The sequence below is a fragment of the Pelobates fuscus genome, chromosome 1 (genome assembly GCF_036172605.1).
Source record: "Pelobates fuscus isolate aPelFus1 chromosome 1, aPelFus1.pri, whole genome shotgun sequence".
NCBI lineage: Eukaryota > Metazoa > Chordata > Amphibia > Anura > Pelobatidae > Pelobates > Pelobates fuscus.
In genome coordinates, this window is record NC_086317.1 from 261,686,932 (window position 1) to 261,708,042 (window position 21,111).

Genomic DNA, 21,111 nt, shown 5'->3' on the forward strand with positions numbered 1-21,111 from the left:
ATTAGGGTAAACAAAGATATGTAGGGTGAAGGTTTAAAAATATTAAAAACATCAATTTAAAAAAAAAAAAACACAACTAGATCTTTGAGCCATATCTTTATCAATTAAACAAGTAAAAAGCATCTAAATTAACTATAAAAATGTACCTTAAATTTCTGCCTCAATGCTTTGGTCATCATTGGATTTAATCCGGTGCCATTTTCTTTGTTATCACGGTCATATAATGGTGTCCCTCCAGGACTCCTGGTGAAGAATAGAAACAAGGTAATTTATTTTGGAAAAAGTTAAATTAACATTTAGGCGAAGACAGCCGAACTGAAAACATATTTTTTTTTCCACATCATCTACTAAAATTTGAAAATTACCTGGGATAGGGAGGGCAACAGAAATAGTCATATGTGGCTGGAGCTCCTCTGGGAAAAGCTCTTTCTAAGTCTAATAATCAACAAAACCATTTTATACCTGGCTAATTCTCATGAGAAACACACTGCAGAGTGCTTGGTCTGCATTTGACTAGATATGGCATTTGCAATTACAAGCTGTTTGGAGGGTTGAGGCCTACTTCTCAAGATGGTCGTCACATTGAGGTCTGCTGCTCCACAGGCCTTCCCACAGCCACCGACCCATGTGGACCCACCTCCTTAATCATTTGACCACCTGTGCACACAACTTTGCTCAAAGCTAAATGCTTGTGTAAGTAATAATACACCCATATGCCAAGCCAACTGTAGGCAAAATTTCTCCTGTGCATCCCTTTGTGGCATCGCAGAGGAGGAGCCACGGGCAGACGCCGCATAATCGTTGAAGGTTCGGTTTCCAGCCTTGCCTCCACTCGCCTAGGCTGCGAACTAGGTTTAGAGCTATTGTGCACTTAAAGGAACACTATAGTCACCTAAATTACTTTAGCTAAATAAAGCAGTTTTAGTGTATAGATCATTCCCCTGCAATTTCACTGCTCAATTCACTGTCATTTAGGAGTTAAATCACTTTGTTTCTGTTTATGCAGCCCTAACCACACCTCCCTTGGCTATGATTGGTTTCACTTTCAAACAGAGGTAATTTACCTTAAATAATTGTATCTCAATTTCTAAATTGAACTTTAATCACATCCAGGAGGCTCTTGCAGGGTCTAGCAAGCTATTAACATAGCAGAGGTTTCAGAAAATCTTAATTAAACAGAACTTGCAATAAAGAAAGCCTAAATAGGGCTCTCTTTACAGGAAGTGTTTATGGAAGGCTGTGCAAGTCACATGCAGGGAGGTGTGACTAGGGTTCATAAACAAAGGGATTTAACTCCTAAATGGCAGAGGATTGAGCAGTGAGGCTGCAGGGTCATGTTCTATACACCAAAACTGCTTCATTAAGCTAAAGTTGTTCAGGTGACTATAGTGTCCCTTTAATATACAAATGATGTATGATAGTGTAAACATGTTCTGAGGCGATAGTCACTTAACAGCAGTGGTGTGAAACCTAACCTGCCATGTGATATTACCACCTGACAAATGATTTGGTTGAGCACAGCACAGAATGCAGCACTTACTGTGAAATTAATAGTTGCACCTGGGAAGTAAAGTTCTTTAAAATTAAGAAATAAGTACTGTATATACTCGAGTATAAGTCGACCCGAATACAAGTCAAGACCCCTAATTTTACCCCAAAAAACTGGGAAAACTTATTGACTTGAGTATAAGACAAGGGTGGGAAATGCAGCAGCTACTGGTAAATTTCTAAATAAAATTAGATCCCCCAAAAATTATATTCATTGAATATCTATTTACAGTGTGTGTATATAATGAATGCAATGTGTGTGTGTGTGTATGAATGCAGTGTGTGTGTGTGTATATGAGTGCAGTGTGTGTGTGTGTGTGTGTATGATTGAAGTGTGAGTGTGTGTGTGTGTATGATTGAAGTGTGAGTGTGTGTGTATATGATTGCAGTGTGTGTATGTGATGCAGTGTGTTTGTGTATGTGATGCAGAGCCTTGGTGGGGGGTGGGCATTTTTATAATTTTTTTTAAATTAATATTTTTTATTTTATATTAATATTATTTACATTTTTATTTATATTTTTTTCGTCCCCCCTCCCTGCTTGATACCTGGGAGGGGCGCTATATTATTCCCTGGTGGTCTAGTGCATGGGATGTGGAGGAGGGGGCTGGCAGTGAGCTGTTACTTACCTTTCCTGCAGCTCCTGTCAGCTCCCTTCTCCTCCGGTCCGGTCAGCTCCCCTGTCAGTCTTGTGGTCCAAGTGCCGCGCGTAGCGTTGCCACGGTAACTCATGGCAACGCTCTGACCCCGCGGCTCTCGCGAGACTTACAGTGGAAGAGAAGGGAGCTGACCGGACCAGAGGAGAAGGGAGCTGACAGGAGCTGCAGGAAAGGTAACAGCTCGCTGCCAGCCCCCAACAGGACCGCAGGGCTTGTAATGAGCCCGGCGGTCCTTGTCTGTATTATGGCAATGTAAGTTGCCATAATACAGACAGTGACTTGAGTATAATTCGAGTGGGGGTTTTTCAGCACAAAAAATGTGCAGAAAAACTCGTCTTATACTCAAGTATATCCGGTACGTGAGAGGTGTTCATTTATACACGAAGTATGCAAATGGAAACAGCTCCCTTGGAGCCAAAAATAAGAAATGGATGAAATTCCTGGTGTAGGAATACTTCCAAATTCCACCCCAATTCTCAAAGCTTCTTCCTACAATTTTTCCACAACTCCAGCCATATGTCCCTCTCTCACTTCCAGCCTTTTCTATATATAGTGTGTGTGCATATATATATAAATATAACATTTCAGACAATGGATAATCTTCCAATAACAAAAACAAACAGATCTCAGAATTACCTCATCATGTTGACCTTTTTAAGATGTCTTCTCAAGTCTAATGGACTTTTTATAGGAGTTCCTCTGTGGACAATAATGAGATACATTGTTATTCCTAAACAATAATCCAATCAGACCCCAATGTATTTAAATTCTTTATTTTTGTAGTGCTTAGAGTAACAAACATGCCTATATCGCCACGACATCAGATACAAGCCGCTGAGATATCACAAAATAAACAATATCATGGCATTAAATGACAGCACATTTTTGAAATTAATATAGGAATAGTAAATGAACAGTGCATGCGTGATACATAAACAGTTAATAGCATAGATTAGTTATATGGACTCTATTTGAGTCAAGTTTTGTTATCTTCATGTGTGGCTAAGATCTAAGTTTAACCAAAGTAGGACCTATTGTAAGTTTGCATGCTTGTGTGTGGGTGATTAGTTAGGAGCAGACCCCAATGTATTTAATTGAACCTCTGCTTACATAAAAGCATGTGTAAGGCGCCTTGGTGGCATCTTGGAGGCAATCTTCAGATTCACACCTTTCAAATCTGAAATGGTAATTAGAGGAATGCGATCCTTGTGCTGGGATTCCCCCTAAAGAAATGAATGTCATTAGGGTCCATAATTCCAGTTATCACATGGACTACACAAAAAAAAGAGAGAAAAGAACTAAAAAAAGAGCACAAAATAAGGTGTTTCTGATTTGCAATACACAGCTTACAACAACACTGGATCTGGTTACCAGTGTGTATGCATATAATGAGTGAAGTACATCATGTCCTGTGATAGACTAAATAAACAATGGAAAGATAACCTTAAAAAATACCACAGCTATCGAATATTGAAAATGATCTAAATCCTCTAATATTAGTTGTGCTAACGGTAGTTATTTTTATGTAACGAGAAAATGTACAAATAAACTAATTGCTTTGCACTTCCTTTTCAATTTTTTCAATTTTCTGTATCTTAATTACTTTTATTTTCAGATAAACACTTTTCGGACTCTTATATTATCATACTGTTAGTAGATGCCCCAAATATAAGTATAAAAGTATATAAATAATTATGAGAAAAAAAAAAAAGTATATAAATAATTATGAATATAATTACATGGATTCTAAATTTGACAACATGATTATTTTCCATTTTTCTCTGCCAAAATGCTATACATTATTATTTTATATGATTTACTTAGGTGTTAAAACATATTTTCTGCTAAAGCCTCAACAAAAAAAATTTTTATTCCTCTATTCATGAAAGTAAAAATTGCAAAACAATGAAAACTATTGAAATAATAAAGCTGGCACATACATCTAAAAGCACAAAAACACAATACTCATATTAAGACTAAATGAAAATATACTTTGAGGTTTTCTAGGTTGCTCCGTGTCTTTCTCAACTTAACATTCAAGAGGTCTTTTAGAGTTATTTGAATGGGGCCATCTTGTCCTACATGTTCTTCCTAAAAACAAAACAAACAAGAAGTATATATTTCTTCTGTTGACAAACTTAATCATGTAAAAACTTGTATTTCAAACAAGAATATAGCAGGGATTTTCCTGTTGAAGAAAAAAAAAATTAAAGCTTATATTAGCAAAATAATATTTGATACAACAATAAAAACTATGCTTCAAACAACGAACAAGGATTATTGGGTATTATCATTAGTAGCAATATTATTGTAGATTTATTGTTTAAAACTCTGTTGAGAGGGGGCGGAGTCGAGCAGCCGAGCTAGACGGACGCACATCGTGTGGGCTCCGCAATAAACAGGGTATTACCCAGAGATAAACTCACCAAGGTGACCCGAAAACGGTGGCAAAGACCCTCACACTCACTATGGGTCGAAAGAGTGGAAAGCTCAGGCCGGAAAAACCCAAGATCAGCATGAACATCGCAGATCTTTTGAGGCAAGCGCATGGTGCGACCGGGCCTAAAATGGCCGCCGACTATGATGACTTCTCAGACACCTCAGGAGACTCACTCCTAGACGGGAGAACACCCCTCTCGCAGCCTCCGCAGCATACTCCGGCGGTACCTCGGAGTGCTGACACCCAGCCGGTGACCACGGCCACCTTAAAAGACCTTCTGGCGGGCCTCCAGAAAAGCTTCAGGCTGATGTCGCCGCGCTGCGCTCCGACCTCGCGGGCCTTGTAGGCCGCATTGAGTCTGTCGAAACAGCAAACAAGCAGCAACTCACACAGCTTGGCGCATTGGAAGAAGAAGTAAGAAGTCTTAAAAGACAACAACTATCTTTTGAACAGCGCTTTGCCCTCCTGGAAGACGCACGGCGCCGCAACAATATCAAGGTACGGGGAGTGCCTTACAGCCTAGCAGAGGCAGAACTCCCACACATGATACGGAGACTGCTCTGCGCTATCCTGACCCCCAAACAAGCCAAGGCCATTCAAGTAGAGGGAACCTTTCGTATACCGAAGCCCCGGAGGGCACCAGAATCAGCCTCAGGCGACGTAGTGCTAAGACTTGCCTGCAACAGAGACAAGGCGACAATAATGGCGGCATTGAAAGAGAGGTCGCCATACCAATTTGAAAATATGGTGTTGACTTTTTACAACGACCTCTCCAGAGAAACTCTTAAATGGAGAAGCTCCCTGCAACCTTTCACGGCAGCTCTCCGAATCGGGGGTATCCCCTATCGATGGCGCTCACCTTGGAAACTACTGGTCACACAGGACAATATTCCTCATGAGGTGCGAGATCTGGAGGAGGCGACCGCACTGCTGGTAACCCTTGGCCTCCCGCCGGACGCTTTGACCAAGTCTGACACACGAAACAAACTGCAACCGCCGCATGCATGGGACATGACGAGGATTACCACATTTGTCCCGGCTGCCAGACGTGCCACAGCCGCAACCTGAGCGAACACTCCAACTGTGATAAATTGTTTTGTTTTATTAGTTAGCACCCGTTTGAGCTTCCGACTTAGTTACTACCTGCCAATACCTTCCACCCACCGACAAGGGTCAGTATGGCCCTTAGAGCAAGCTCGCTCCCCCCCCCCCCCCCCCCGCCTCTGTACCCTTAGTGGACCCCTCTTTCAATTAAATTGAACACAGGGGCGTAAAATCAAACCAAACCCAGTATACTACCAGGGTGACAACAACACGCCACCACCGCCTTAAGCGACCTTAACACCCACACATGATAGTTTGTTTGGCATACCTGCCGTTACGCACTCTGTCCGAACATAGCAGGACCCAAGAGATCGATTATACCTCTAATGCTATTTTGAAACTATCACTACTTCGGTAGCAGTCAAAATTACGCAGACATTCCTGCCTAGTGTGCTCTCCCTTTATTTGGACTGGAAAACAGTCTTTACACTGAGCTAATAGTAATCTGCAAAAGCCCTCCACTTAGTCACACACTTTTAAAATCACAAAGCAATTGGTCATTCACATAATTACCTCTAGTCTAAATGCTGCATAGATCTGCGTTATACTTGTTGGTATCTTGAACGTGGTATAGGGTTACCTCTTTTGAACAATCTACAGGGCATTCCTAATACTACGCCCTTGAGGCATCTAAGCCATCCTATTAGTTAATGTCCCACCCAAGACCTTAACACCACCAGCACTGCTATAGGCGGTTTTACCTCAATTCTGACTGAATGATCTGTTGAGCATTTTTTCTTTTTTAATTTTTGTCTCTAAATTTTTATTTTTAATTTTGTATTAGACGTATATATACTAGCTGAGAAATGTACCTAGCCTTTTAAAATTGTTACACTTATGTTATTCTTCAATTGTGCTCTTGAAACGTGCACAACCTACTCCTGCTTACAGCCTGTTTTTACAATTCTAAATGCAATTTCAATGTTGTACCACTTTTACATGTATAAAAAACTGTGCCAGCTAATCATTTACCCCGCATGTTACGCGTGGAAAACGCCTGAGGAATGCTTCTGTGGCACCTCAGACCTGCCTGTTATCATTTACGTGCACATCAAAAATAAAGAATTAAAAAACAAAACAAAAAAAAACTCTGTTGAGAGAGGACAAAGGAAAAAGAGGGATGAGAGAGAAAAGAAAGGAAGCAGAGAGAGCGTGGAGAGAGAAGAGAATAACATTATTGGTTGTTGTAAAGAGATATATAGATAATGGTAAATTATTTGTTTTCCTTTTCGTTAGCCTCGTGTATGCTGAACATATTTTGGTTATAAAAAGAAAACACCTAGATATATATTTCTTCTGACAATTACATAAAAAATTCTGGAAGAAACAGAAAATTCTTTAAAAGACAACACATATCACCAGATAACATGAATACAGCACATATCTCCAGATAGCCAATCACATCCCTTAGAACGGTATGAAAGCACAGAATGGTGTGCTTGCAAACATTTGAATCTGCACAAGTGCTTTTCTTCTTCCATAAATAAACACGTTCCTGCTGAGATAATTCTATTGACGATGGTACACACAAAAATCAACCCAGGGAACACAAAAACACAACTCCCACCTGTCGAAGCACAAAAACACAAACAACACCCACCTTGAGAGCTCTCTTGCTTTCTACTTTCTTCAGTACAGACAGAGGCTGCTTTTGGAGTGAGAAAGATGGAGGAGGCAGGGGCAATGGAGGGGGTGGTGGAGGAGGAGGAGGAGGTGGGGGTGGGGGTGGAGGTGCGGATATGGATGAAGGTAGAAATTGCTCTGTTGATTGAAGAGTAGATGCTACAGTAGGAGGCACAGTTGTTCTTTGGCTGCAATTACAGCAGCAAGTATTGCTTGCTGAATGGGACTTTGTGGCTGTATCCTGGTAGAAACAGGAAATAAATTTTAGGAGACAAAAGTAAATTAAAGCTTAAAAATGCACCCCCAACAAGTTGAAATTCTAGTTCTTACGAGATTTAGATAGCTGATTGTATAAAGGGTTTGTGTACAGAATTTATTTTTTTGTTTCGATTTTTAAACTAAGGGTATCATGTAAAGATTAATTTAAGAAATCTAAAACTGAATTAACAATGAATTATGAGCACCTTTAGATCTCGCTGTTCTTGTCTAAATCTCAAAGAATTGGTATGTTTTAGAGTATCAGAGTAAGTCCAAATGCCCCTGGTCCAGATTAGAAAAAATAATCAAAGACCATTCAGACTGCAATCGTATTAATCAAAATGTATTAATGTTTGGAGTTTGCAATATAGCGTCAGAATTACTGTATATGTAAAACAGATTTTAGCATATCTGGAAGCAAACTTAAATCCGGAACCAAGTGATGCAACCAAACATTCAAATATCATAGATAGACAGAATTGTCTGCTAACAAAAAGGTAAAAGTGTGGAGGGCAACAAGAGCTTTAAACTAAAAAAAAATTCAATCTATAAGTAATTTAGAATAGATTTTAAATATTTAGATATGTGTGTCTTTATTCAAGAGAATTTTAGAGGTCTTCCAAGGTTATTTTAAAGGAGCACTATAGGGTCAGGAACACAAACATGTATTCTTGACCCTATAGTGTTAAAACCACCATCTAGCCCCCCTGTTCCCCTCATGCCTCCCTAAATATAGTAAAATCTTACTTGTATTCAAGCCTGCAGCTGCTTGCTTTGTCACAGTTTCCTTTTGACCTGCCCACTACCTGCTGACATCAGCAGAAGTGGTAGCCTGATCCAATCATGCTTCCCCATAGGATTGGCTGAGACTGACAAAGAGGCAGATCAGGGGCAGAGTCAGCACAATTCAAACACAGCCCTGGCCAATCAGCATCTCCTTATAGAGATGAATTTAATCTATGCATCTCTATGAGGAAAGTTCAGTGTCTGCATGCAGAGGGAGGAGATACTGAATGTTTGGATGCATTTTATGCAGCCATGACCCAGGAAGGATCTCGAACAGCCATCTGAGGAGTGGCCAGTGAAGTTATCACTAGGCTGTAATGTAATGATTCTACTCACCAGAACAAATTCAATAAGCTGTAGTTGTTCTGGTGACTATAGTGTCCCTTTAATCCTAATATTAATATAGTAAAAAAAAAAAAAAAGAAAGACTCGATATTGAATATTGGACATACTGGATACGGACTACGTCTGATGCAGACTTTGCTTCCCGACTAGGACAACGAACTGACCCTGATACACTCGCCACTGAAAACTAGGTGGACTGACTACCCTTTCCCAACATACCCCACACCCCACACTACCATTCCCTCCCCCCCCAATCTTCTTTCCACAAATCCTTTTTCTCACCATACTCCCTACACTCTACACATACGTGCCAATGCACTTGCATAGAGGAGTAGATAAGGCATCCCATGAGCCTGAGACAGGCACGGCTGGTTTCCACTTGCACTACCCCCTAATGTTTCTATGTTCTTTTTTTTTTGTCTTTCGATTTGAGACATGCGAGTCCCTTTCAAATGTTATTACTTTTCTGTTTGAGACCTGCGAGTCTCCTGTGGTGACTGCTTTTATGCCTAACTTTAATGCCTGCTCTTACTCGCTGTATGCTACAGTGACAATATTGATGCGTGTCCCGTTCTACATGTTTTCTTCTTACTTTATGCAATAGGAAATTAAAATGATCCAATAAGAAGATATTTACAAAAAAAAGAGAAAGCCATTTGAGGTGACACACGTTTCGGAGTGAAGGGATTGCAGTAAGGGATCCTGTTTATTTTAATGTGTATGAAAATATATATAAATGTATTCTTCTTATAACATACTGAACCCTTTGGTATCCTTGTCCAACTATACTCAGGTTACATACGTTGCAACAAGAACGGAAAAACTGACTTTTATATTGGCACAGAGTGGTTTTACCCACCAGACAATACATTAAAAACACCTGCCTAATATCGTGTAGGTGCCCCTCATACTGCTTTGAGGCATGAACTCCACAAGACCCCTGAATGTGTCCTGTGTTATCTGGAACCAAGACATTAGCAGCAGATCCTTAAGTCCTGCAAGTTGTGAGGTGGGACCTTCATGGATCGAATTTGTTGTTCCAGCACATCCCACAGACGCTCAAATCAGATTGAGATCAAGGGAATCTGGAGGCCAAGGCAACATCTTGAACTCTTAGTCATGTTCTTAAAGTCATTCCTGATTTTTGCAGAGCCTGGGTGCATTATCTTGCTGAAAGAGGCCACTGCTTCTTTTAGCAGGATGATGCTGAACACCATTGTCATGAAGGTAGATGGTAGGTGTCAAAGTTGCATCTACATGAATGTCAGGACCCGAAGATTCCCAGCAGAACATTGCCCAGAGCATAATACTGCCTCCAACAGCCATAGTCCATCCTGATGCCATATCTTTCCCTTTGTAAAATTACATACACAACCATCAAACTGATCTAAAAGAAAATATGATTCATTAGTCAAGGCAACCTTCTTTCATTGCTCCATGGTCCAGTTCTGATGCTCATGTCCCACCAGCACTTTTGGCAGTGGATAGAGGCACTCTGACCAGTCTGCTTTAATATTCCTGCTCTCCTCTCTGTTTAATAATGCTGGAACCGGAGTGACGTCATATTCAGGCTTGTGGCATCACTGCAGGGTGTGCAAGAGAGCGGAGTGGGAAGAGTTTAAAAAGTACAGCTCCCTCGCCACTCGCTTGCATTGTTTGCCACCGCCTCGATTCTCCCTCAGGCGCCTGCACTAAATATAGCACTTCACTATTTTTATTTTTTTTTATGGGTTTTCATTAATTTTTTACATAGTTCTCTGCAGTTTGCCAGCCAATTCAGTCTGACCAAATTTGCAGGCAGGTAGTTGCCAATTCTCATACAAGCTATAATACAGAAATCGATCATTAGCAGTTAGGTCCAGGGGGAAAAGGGTTAATTGCACAGAGGGACCAATATTCCTGCCACATTTTCCATCAGAAACGTATTCAGCTACACTTCTCTTTTCTCTGACATTTTTAAATGGACAGTCTTTTGAAATGGCTATTTCAGCAAAAACTGTTTTCCCGACATGTATGGGGTTTCATTTACAACTGCATAACTCACCTGCAGAGACGCGTGCAACTTGGAAAATTCTACTTCTAGTTTCTGTAAACGATGCCTAAGTGTGCGCAGTTCCAACTGGCAAATTAATGATGGAAATATTGTATTTTTAACCAAAACAAGACGCTGTCAAAAAGGAAAATAATAATCATTAATGCGCACCTATAAATAATTGCACTGTTTAACTAAATAAAAAAAGGGAGAAAACAATAAAATTCATAATCATGAACATCCATTACAAATTATTTTACTATGCCATGTTGTTACAACCTATTTTGTGATTGTAGGCAGACGCCAATACAATTGACCTTGCACCCTCTTACAATAAGGAAAATAGAAAATACGACATGGCCTGAAAAATTTAAAGCAATATGTCTGGAAAAAAACATATATAGCCGTTTTCAAATACTTTTTTAATAAATTTTTATAATTTGTCTTTAGTCAGTCATTTTAACTTGTATCTTAAAGGATCACTATAGTGTCAGGAAAACAAAGCGGTTTTTCTAACACTATAGTGCCCTGAGGGTGCCCCCACCCTCAGGGTCCCACTCCCGTGACGCTAAAGGGGTTAAAACCCCTTCAGCAGCTTACCTTATTCCAGCGCCGGGCTCCCTCTGCGCTGGTGACCTCTCCTCCCCCACCGACGTCAGCTCCCCTGTCCGACGCCAGCGGAGTCGAATGCGCATGCACGGCAAGTGCTGCGTGCGCATTCAAAGTGTCCATAGGAAAGCATTTCTCAATGCTTTCCTATGGACGCTCTGCACGATGGAGGCATAATATGCCTCCAGCGTCGCAGATGCACCTCTAGTGTCTGTCCGGAACTGAAACTGCTATGCTTGCATCTGCAGGATTAAAACTTGAGGGACCTGGCACCCAGACCACTTCATTGAGCTGAAGTGGTCTGGGTGACTATAGTGTCCCTTTAATATTAGATATTACTATTATTATATTAATATATATTACTTATGCATAACTTATCATACTTTCCTTCTTCTCAATCATTTCAAAGGCTCCAGAAGATATCAGAGGCCTTCAAATGGGTGAAGACGGGCAGCATCACAAAAAAAACAAACATCACAGAATCCAAGCATTGTGGATGTAATGGATGAACATTACATTGAACAATAATCCTAATAAGAATATATTCTTACTGGTTATTACTACTTGGGCACAGAAAATTTACATAAATTAAAAGTCTACAAAAAGGGAAGTTCTAATACAAATAAACCTCTCTGTCATGTGGCCCTTAATGGTGACATGAAAATAGTTACCTTTTTGACGCTGATGTGAAGCCACAAGAACAAAGAGATAAAAGATTTCACTGTTGAATTCACTGCATTCCTTACACTGGGGAATCTAAACCATCCAGCAGGGAACAAATTTGAGTGCCAAGGCAGTTTAGTAACTATGTGTTCTGGTGTCCTGCAAATGGAAATTACAATATACTAAATAAAGCAGCAGAACATACAAACAACATCAAAAAACCATGTATATGTGTTTTAACCCATCTTGTGTCATACAGCACACTTTGCAGACGAAACATGTGTTATCATAGATCTTTAAAGGGACACTATAGTCACCATAACAACTACAGTACTTGCAGGCATTTTCATGTAAACACTGCTTTTTCAGAGCAAAGGCAGTGTTTACATTGCCCCCTAGAGACACCTCCAGTGACCAGTCCTCAGATGGCCACTGAAGATGGCAGTGAAGGGGGCAATGCTGCACAGTGTGCAAGACTGATGTTCAGCATCTCCCCTCTCTGCATGTCAACTCATTTTTTTTTTTTTTACAAACTTTGGACTCCTTGGATATAGTCTGGGGGAAAAGAGACCCCTATCTCATTCTATTTCCTTATCCAGTCCCCCACTTTTTCCCCTCTTTTACTTCTCTGATCTCTACTGGCTACTTCTAGCAGACTAGCAGACTTAAGAAGCCTGGATTATTGGCAAAACGCTTTTTGGCACTTTGTTAATTCTTGCGGTTACTGCACTTTTATTGTTTTTATATGAGCGTATAAATAAATATTGTTATTTCTTTTATGACATCTCCATTGTATATTTTAGCAGTACCCAGCAGTTTCATTCATTGCTATACAGTTGTGGGCAGTGTTATGCCATAAGTGACACCAAGCTTACATACATATATCCAGGACCTATTTGGCTCTTATCCAAGTGAGCACATCCAGCTTGTTTGCTTATATTAACCCCTTAAGGACACATGACATGTGTGACATGTCATGATTCCCTTTTATTCCAGAAGTTTGGTCCTTAAGGGGTTAAAGTAGTTTTAGATATCTGCTCTATTACTGCCTTTTTTTTCTTCTCCCTTTTGAGTGTGGTGTTTCATAAGAAGAAAGGCGTGTTGCTGTGGCATTACTTACCTCCGCCGAGCCGCGCTGACCCCTTTGTGTCGCACAGTCCAACCATTCCGCGCGGCACACTGAGGAAGACTCACCTCCCTCAATCCTTGCAGACCTCCTCCTGCCGTGCGGTTTGACTAAATTACGCGGCTCTGCAACAGTCTATATATAAATGTGGAAGTGACATCACGCCCACAAGTCATTGCGATCCTAATCTGTTTTGGATCGCAGTGATGACGTGGACCTATCAGAACTGGTTTCTGCTAGATCTTCATTTAGTGCTCCTAGAGATTCCCTTGTGATTTCCTGTGCTTGACCTCGACTTCGTATTTGCCCCGTGATTTCTGGTATCCTGACCTCGGCTTTGTCTTGACTCTGAGTATTCCTGTCCTTAATTAATTCTTGACCCTGTTTCTTGTTGTATATTTACATTAAGTCCGGCCATTCTAAGGCTCGGTAATACATCTCTCGGATACACAGTGACAGTTGCTACCTGCAAAGGCAAACCTGTGCGAGTATTGAGCCTTATTGTTACCAGGCTCCGCTTCATTTGTGTCTTCCTAGTTGTTTTTAGCTATACCAAACTTGTGGACATTATACCATTTGCACTATAATTTGTCCATTTTGTTTTTGCATATGCTGCTCTCCTGCCTCTGTATCACTGTTATTAAAGGGTAAGATACCCTCCACTTGTATAGGTGTTTTCACTTATAAATGCATCGAACCTTGGAGGTTTGTTGTCTCCTGCACCGCTCACATCCCAGGAGGATTAGCGATTGGACGCTTCAGAGATGCAGATTTGCATACTAAGAGAGAACAGATCAGTGGGCATGTTGTGCTGGCTCGTAGTGGGGCCCGGGCATATTGAGTTATCTTCAGCAAAAGCTTCCTACTCGTACATCTAGGTTGTAAAACATCGGCCATCTACTATGCTTTGATGAAGCTTCTGGCTTTTTACTATTATTATTCTAAAAAAAAAAACTTTCATACTGCAAACTTACCTATTTTGTCTTTGCTTTACAGATCTGTAAACTACATAATTTTGTCAGTTTACTTAATTCTTACAGTGATATTGGACTTCAGTTGCCAAGGTTTTGGTTCAAATAATTTTCAAGTGAATTGACCACAACCATGGATCTCCAAAGCAATCACTACTCTGTCCCAACTGCAGGATTATCAATGTGGAAGTTCTATCTGCAAAGTATGACCCTGGAAAAAGTACAGTTTGATCTCTTGGATCCCATCAGCATGATGCTGGTTCTGGTCTATGAGGTGATGTCTTCAGCACATACAACCAAGTGATAAATAGGACTTGCTGAGAGAAAAACACTAAAAAAACTCCCACAGATTTATGCAAATTCAGCATTTACTGCTAAGGTTGACTGCAAAATTGCAGGATGGAGTCTGAAACATGATGCCTTTCTGTGCTTATTTTAATGTTAAGCTGTGAATTCGGGAAGAATTGTGGAAACAAGATTTCCCTGAATAGCTGTGTCCAAAGAGAATTTGTCCAATGGTACTACTTGCCATATGAATTAAAAATAATACACACACACAAATTGACCTATGCACTTGTTTGTCTGTGAAAAGGTCTGGTAATTGCAGTTATAAAGCATCTTGTGGTCTACCTGTTGGGTACTTCTGATTTCAGTGTTGTATCAATCTTTTTTATTACCTTTCTGTTTTATGCTTGGAACTCTTAAGATTACTATTTGTCCACCGTCTCTTTCTGTACTTTGTTGGTCTTCGGCGTGCTTGCAAGAATTTTGCCATAATCTAGGTGACACTGAAAATTATATTTTTTAGCAAGTTAGATTGCAATAGAAGTAATGTGTTACACAGTTTTATCTCCTGGAGACAGTTTTTTAAAAGAAAGAAAATAATGCCCCCAAAAAGCAACAATGAATGCAAGTTGTTTGCAATTTAAAAATCTGAATAAATAATTAAATGAACACTTCTATTTAACATTTTTATAAATGATCTTGAAGACAGCATTGAAAGTCATGTTTCAGTGTTTGCAGATGACACAAAACTTTGTAAAATAATACAATGTGAGCAAGATATTACTTTGCTGCAGAAGGATTTAGATAGACTGGAGGACTGGGCACTCAAATGGCAGATGAAATTTAATGTTGAAAAATGCAAAGTTATGCACTTCGGCGTAAAGAATACACAAGCAACGTATACCCTTAATGGAAGCGAATTAGGGATAACAACACACGAAAAGGACTTGGGAATTGTTATAGACAACAAACTATGCAACAATGTGCAATGTCAATCAGCAGTGGCCAAGGCCAGTAAGGTATTGTCATGCATGAAAAAGGGCATTCATTCTCGGGACGAGAATATCATTTTGCCTCTCTATAAATCACTGGTAAAGACCACATATTGAATATGCTGTGCAATTTTGGGCACCTGTTCTAAAGAAGGATATCATGGCACTAGAAAAAGTGCAGAGGCGGGCTACAAAATTAATAAAAGGAATGGAACATATCAGCTATGAAGAAAGGTTAACAAATTTAAACCTATTTAGTTTAGAAAAACGTCGCCTGAGAGGGGATATGATAACATTATACAAATATATTCGGGGCCAATACAAACCATTGTGTGGAAATCTATTCACAAACCGGACTTTACATAGGACACGAGGCCATGCGTTTAGACTGGAAGAAAGAAGATTTCGTCTAAGGCAAAGGAAAGGTTTTTTTACTGTAAGAACAATCAGGATGTGGAATTCTCTGCCTGAAGAAGGGGTTTTCATCAGAGTCCATACAGATGTTCAAACAGCTACTAGATGCATACTTGCAAAGACAGAATATTCAAGGATATAATCTTTCAATGTAGGGTAATAACTGCTTGATTCAAGGATAAATCTGACTGCCATTCTGGGGTCAAGAAGGAATTTTTTTCCTAGCTTGTTGCAAAATTGTTCTTCAAAGTGTTTTTTTTCCCTTCTTTTGGATCAACAGCAAAAAACAAATGTGAGGAAGGCTGAACTTGATGGACGCAAGTCTTTTTTCAGCTATCTAACTATGTAACTATGTAACTCGAACACTTAAAATAAATATATTTTGATTAAAGGAACACTATAGGGTCAGGAATGCAACTGTGTATTCCGGATCCTTTTGTGTTAAAAACATTATTTAGCCCTCAGTGTCCCCTTGCATAGAGTAAAAACTCACTCACCTTTATTCCAGCGTCGAACGGATTTACCAACGCTGACCCCGCTCCCGATCCAACTCCCTGGCTACCATAGGAAAGCATTGGATTGGCTGAGATCAATTCTGATGATCTTAGCCAATGAGGCAGGGTGGGGGTGCAGCCAAACACTGTGAAGGACAATCAGCATCTCTTCATAGAGATGCACTGAATCAATGCATTTCTATGGGGAAAGTTAAGTATCACCATGCAGAGCGTGACCCAGGAAGCACTCCTCATGGCCGTCTGAGTAACGGTCACTGTAAGTGTCCCTAGGCAGAGAAAATGCAGTGTTTACATTAAAAACCCTTTAGAGACATGCTATACTCAACAGAACAACAACTAGAAGATTGGAAGTTGGCGAATGTTGTGCCCATTCACAAGAAAGGTAAAAGGGAGGAGTCGGGCAACTATAGGCCAGTAAGCCTTACTTCAGTAGTGGGGAAAGCAATGGAAACCATGTTAAAGGATAGGATTGTTGAACATCTAAAAACACATGGATTTCAAGATCATAGACAACATGGGTTTACTTCAGGGAGATCATGCCAAACTAATCTTATTGATTTTTTTGATTGGGTAACTAAAATTATAGATCAGGGTGGTGCAGTAGACATTGCTAACCTAGATTTCAGTAAGGCTTTTGACACTGTTGCACATAGAAGGCTTATCAATAAACTGCAATCTTTAAGTTTGGATTCCAATATTGTTGAATGGGTGAGGCAGTGGCTGAGTGACAGGCAACAGAGGGTTGTAGTCAATGGAGTATATTCGAAGCTTGGGTTTGTCACCAGTGGGGTACCTCAGGGATCTGTACTTGGACCCATTCTCTTTAATATTTTTATTAGTGATATTGCAGAAGGTCTTGATGGTAAGGTGTGTCTTTTTGCGGATGATACTAAGATATGTAACAGGGTTGATGTTCCAGGAGGGATAAGCCAAATGGCTAATGATTTAGGTAAACAAGAAAAATGATCAGTTGTGGCAACTGACATTTAATGTGGATAAGTGCAAGATAATGCATCTTGGACGTAAAAAGTACAGAATATTTGATAGAGTCCTAACCTCAACATCTGTGGAAAGGGATTTAGGCGTGATTATTTCTGATGACTTAAAGGTAGGTAGACAATGTAATAGAGCAGCAGGAAATGCTAGCAGAATGCTTGGTTGTATAGGGAGAGGTATTAGCAGTAGAAAGAGGGAAGTGCTCATGCCATTGTACAGAACACTGGTGAGACCTCACTTGGAGTACTGTACACAGTACTGGAGACCGTATCTTCAGAAGGCTATTGTTACCTTAGAGAGAGTTCAGAGAAGGGCTACTAAACTGGTTCATGTATTGCAGGATAAAACTTACCAGGAAAGGTTAAAGGATCTTAACATGTATAGCTTGGAGGAAAGACGAGACAGGGGGGATATGATAGAAACATTTAAATACATAAAGGGAATCAACACAGTAAAGGAGGAGACTATATTTAAAAGAAGAAAAACTACCACAACATGAGGACATAGTCTTAAATTACCGTATATACTCGAGTATAAGCAGAGTTTTTCAGCACATTTTTTGTGCTGAAAAACCCCAACTCGGCTTATACTCGAGTCAATAGTATGTATTATGGCAATTTGCATTGCCATAATACAGACAGGGGCTGTGGGGGCTGTGAGAGAGCGTTACTTACCTCTCCTGCAGCTCCTGTCAGCTCCCTCCTCCTCCGCGCCGTCCGTTCAGCACCTCGGTCAGCTCCCAGTGTAAATGGCTCTCGCGAGACTTACAGTGGGAGCTGACAGAACAGCTGACCGGACGGCGCGGAGGAGGAGAGAGCTGACAGGAGCTGCAGGAGAGGTAACGCTCTCTCACAGCCCCCACTGAACTGCCAATGCTGGACCACCAGGGAAGGAGAGCCCCCCTCCCTGCCATGTATCAAGCAGGGAGGGGGGACGAAAAAAAATAATAATTAAATAAAATATAATAAGAAGAAATAATAATGAAAAAAATATATAAAAAAAATAATAATAAATAAAATAATAAAATTGCCCACCCCCCACCACTGCAACACACACACACACACACACACACTGCACTCATACACATACGCTGCACTCATACACACACGCTGCACTCATACACGCGCTGCACTCATACACGCGCTGCACTCATACACACGCTGCATTCATTATACACACACTGTAAATAAATATATATTTACCAGTAGCTGCTGCATTTCCCACCCTAGTCTTATACTCGAGTCAATAAGTTTTCCCAGTTTTTTGGGGTAAAATTAGGGGCCTCGGCTTATATTCGGGTCGGCTTATACTCGAGTATATACGGTAGATGGACAAAGGTTTAAAAATAATATCAGGAAGTATTACTTTACTGAGAGGGTAGTGGATGCATGGAATAGCCTTCCAGCTGAAGTGGTAGAGGTTAACACAGTAAAGGAGTTTAGGCATGCGTGGGATAGGCATAAGTAAACTATAAGTAAACTATAAAACTATAAGTTAAGGCCAGAGACTAATGAAAGTATTTAGAAAATTGGGCAGATTAGATGGGCCGAATGGTTCTTATCTGCCATCACATTCTATGTTTCTAAGTTATAGTTGTTTTGGTGACTATAGTGACCCTGTAAGTGCTCCAGAGGACTTTTTATGTTCCTCTTTTAGAATAAATAATGCATTTTAACTCGCTTTTATCCATCACCAAGCAACTGCTCCTCCTTGGCTTAAGATGATTTTCAGTAAAATGTATGCCTCTCATAAAGGAACATTGGGGACCTACTTGGCATGTGCAACAATCACAGCGCTAAGCCAATGGGATGCTAGATAAGAAGCATGTAAAGCATTTGGAAGCATCATGCAGTGTATAATTTAGCATTTTTACTGGGTTATTCACAAAAGTGAGAATTCACAGTGAATTCAAAAATTATTCATATTTTAAGGACAAAATATTTCTGCTTGACCTCGTTTCACATTTACTCTCATTGGTGCGGCTGTTTTTGTTATATGTTTGTTTTTAATGCCCAAAGGAGCAATAAATAAATGCCTTTTGATTTTAATTGGATTGGTTTCTACTTTTGAAGAGAGAAGAGCCCTGTAAGCACCACAAAATGTCCTGTTTTATATCAAACATGTTCTTAAAAAGGTATATTAACGAAACACTGCAAGCACCATAACCACTAAAGTGTGCTGTAGTGGTTATGGTGTAATTCGTGCTCCGTTACCCCTCTCAATGTAAATAGTCAATTTAACACTGCAGAGCTTAACTATTTGGCTGAAAGCAATCAGCTGACACTCTCACCCAATGAATAAGCTGGCCATGCATGACAGAAAAGCTAACAGTAGCTCTGGGCAAGAGCCTCTGACTCTCCACAGTCAATGGAAGAAATAACAACAGTTTGACTACTTAAATAGGGGGGACGGGACTGTTCCTTTTAATTGGGAAGTCATGAAGACAATCAGGGCAACATAACACCCTTTAACCCCTTAAGGACACATGACATGCGACATGTCATGATTCCCTTTTATTCAAGAAGTTTGGTCCTTAAGGGGTTAAAGAAACACAAGCATCATAACCACTACAGTGTTTTTGTGGACCATTTAGTATATTTTTCGACAACTTGCATAGATCCTCGGGTGTCGATAAAGCATTAGGTCTTCTTCTGCATGAGAAAACAGACATCTTTATAGAATTAAGCACGTCCGATCCAGAACTGTGCTCATAGGCTAAAAGCGGAGGCTTTTGGCCAGTGGGCGTGGCCCTTCACAGCTAACTGGATTCTCTGGCAACAGAGTTTCGGAAACAGGGTCTGCGGCCCTGGGCACCCAGCAGGACTTACTGTGGGGCAGTGCCAGGCCACAGCATACTCCCTACTACAGCAGGCCATATTGGTTATAGTAGTTGGGAGTATTCCTTTCAAATCAGGAACTCATCCTGTGGGAAAAGAAAATCATGTAATCATGCCTCTTAAGTCTCACTACTCAATTATCTGCCATTCAGGAGTGAAGTCACTTTTGTGTCTGTTTATGCAGCCCTAGCCCCACCTCCCCTGGCTGTGATCCATACAGCAATACTGCTTTATTAATGTAAAGTAGTGTTGTGACTAGTGCCCCTTCAAATGTTCTTCCCACCAGGAAGACATGAGGCTGATATGAAAGGGGCAGGTACTCACTATCACTAGTGAATATTGAACAAGTCTCCTCAGTAAGAGCTGGATTCTGTTACAGGAGATTGACCACAAGAGCAGCTCTTCAACTGACTTCTATTTAGAAACCTGATCTCGCAATAGCTAACCCCATCTCACTGCCTCTAGTGATCGCTTTATAGTATCCAGCCTTGCAGCCAGTATATGGAGGGAGTGCACCCCGCATTCCTGCCCGGTATGGCCAGTCATTGTGGGCTCCGTTCTAATTCAGTAATGATAACATTCCATTGGTTTCCATGGTGCTGGCCCTGAGCTGCTCTATACTGCTCCTGTAACAGTGTGTCCAGCAGGTGTCAGGCCCGGGCGGGCCGGTGCAGGTAGCGGCACTCACCGTGCAGCCGATGGACTCCTCCGACTACCAGCAATCGCAGGACTACTTTCTAAATTCAAACTGACAGCGCAGCGCGTCTCAGCCAATCACACAGCGAGAACCTCACACGGGCCCCGCCCCTTCTCACTATGCAAGCCGTTTATTGGCTTTCGCCCGGTCATAAAAGAGCCAATGGGCAGGCTCCGAGCCGTGCCTCGGGCAGCGCTACGGCCTGGGTGGCT

The 21,111-nt window shown here is 40.8% G+C and overlaps 1 protein-coding gene across 2 annotated transcripts in view; it reads right to left on the minus strand.

Moving 5' to 3' along the window:
• Positions 1 to 21,008, minus strand: part of PRR11 (proline rich 11) — a 30,497-nt gene extending 9,489 nt beyond the window's left edge. Inside the window, exons 1-9 of one of the 2 annotated variants that reach the window (XM_063456964.1) lie at positions 20,891 to 21,008; positions 14,841 to 14,941; positions 12,075 to 12,225; positions 10,807 to 10,929; positions 7,351 to 7,614; positions 4,199 to 4,297; positions 3,317 to 3,429; positions 2,843 to 2,905; positions 147 to 243 (exon numbers count right to left, since the gene is read on the minus strand). In XM_063456964.1, coding sequence (XP_063313034.1) covers positions 147 to 243; positions 2,843 to 2,905; positions 3,317 to 3,429; positions 4,199 to 4,297; positions 7,351 to 7,614; positions 10,807 to 10,929; positions 12,075 to 12,225; positions 14,841 to 14,938 — 1,008 coding nt within the window. In that variant the 5' untranslated portion in view covers positions 14,939 to 14,941; positions 20,891 to 21,008. Of the gene's footprint in view, positions 1 to 146; positions 244 to 2,842; positions 2,906 to 3,316; positions 3,430 to 4,198; positions 4,298 to 7,350; positions 7,615 to 10,806; positions 10,930 to 12,074; positions 12,226 to 14,840; positions 14,952 to 20,890 lie in introns of both variants that reach the window. The other variant, XM_063456971.1, reaches the window with a different exon arrangement.
• Positions 21,009 to 21,111: the final 103 nt, after the last annotated feature.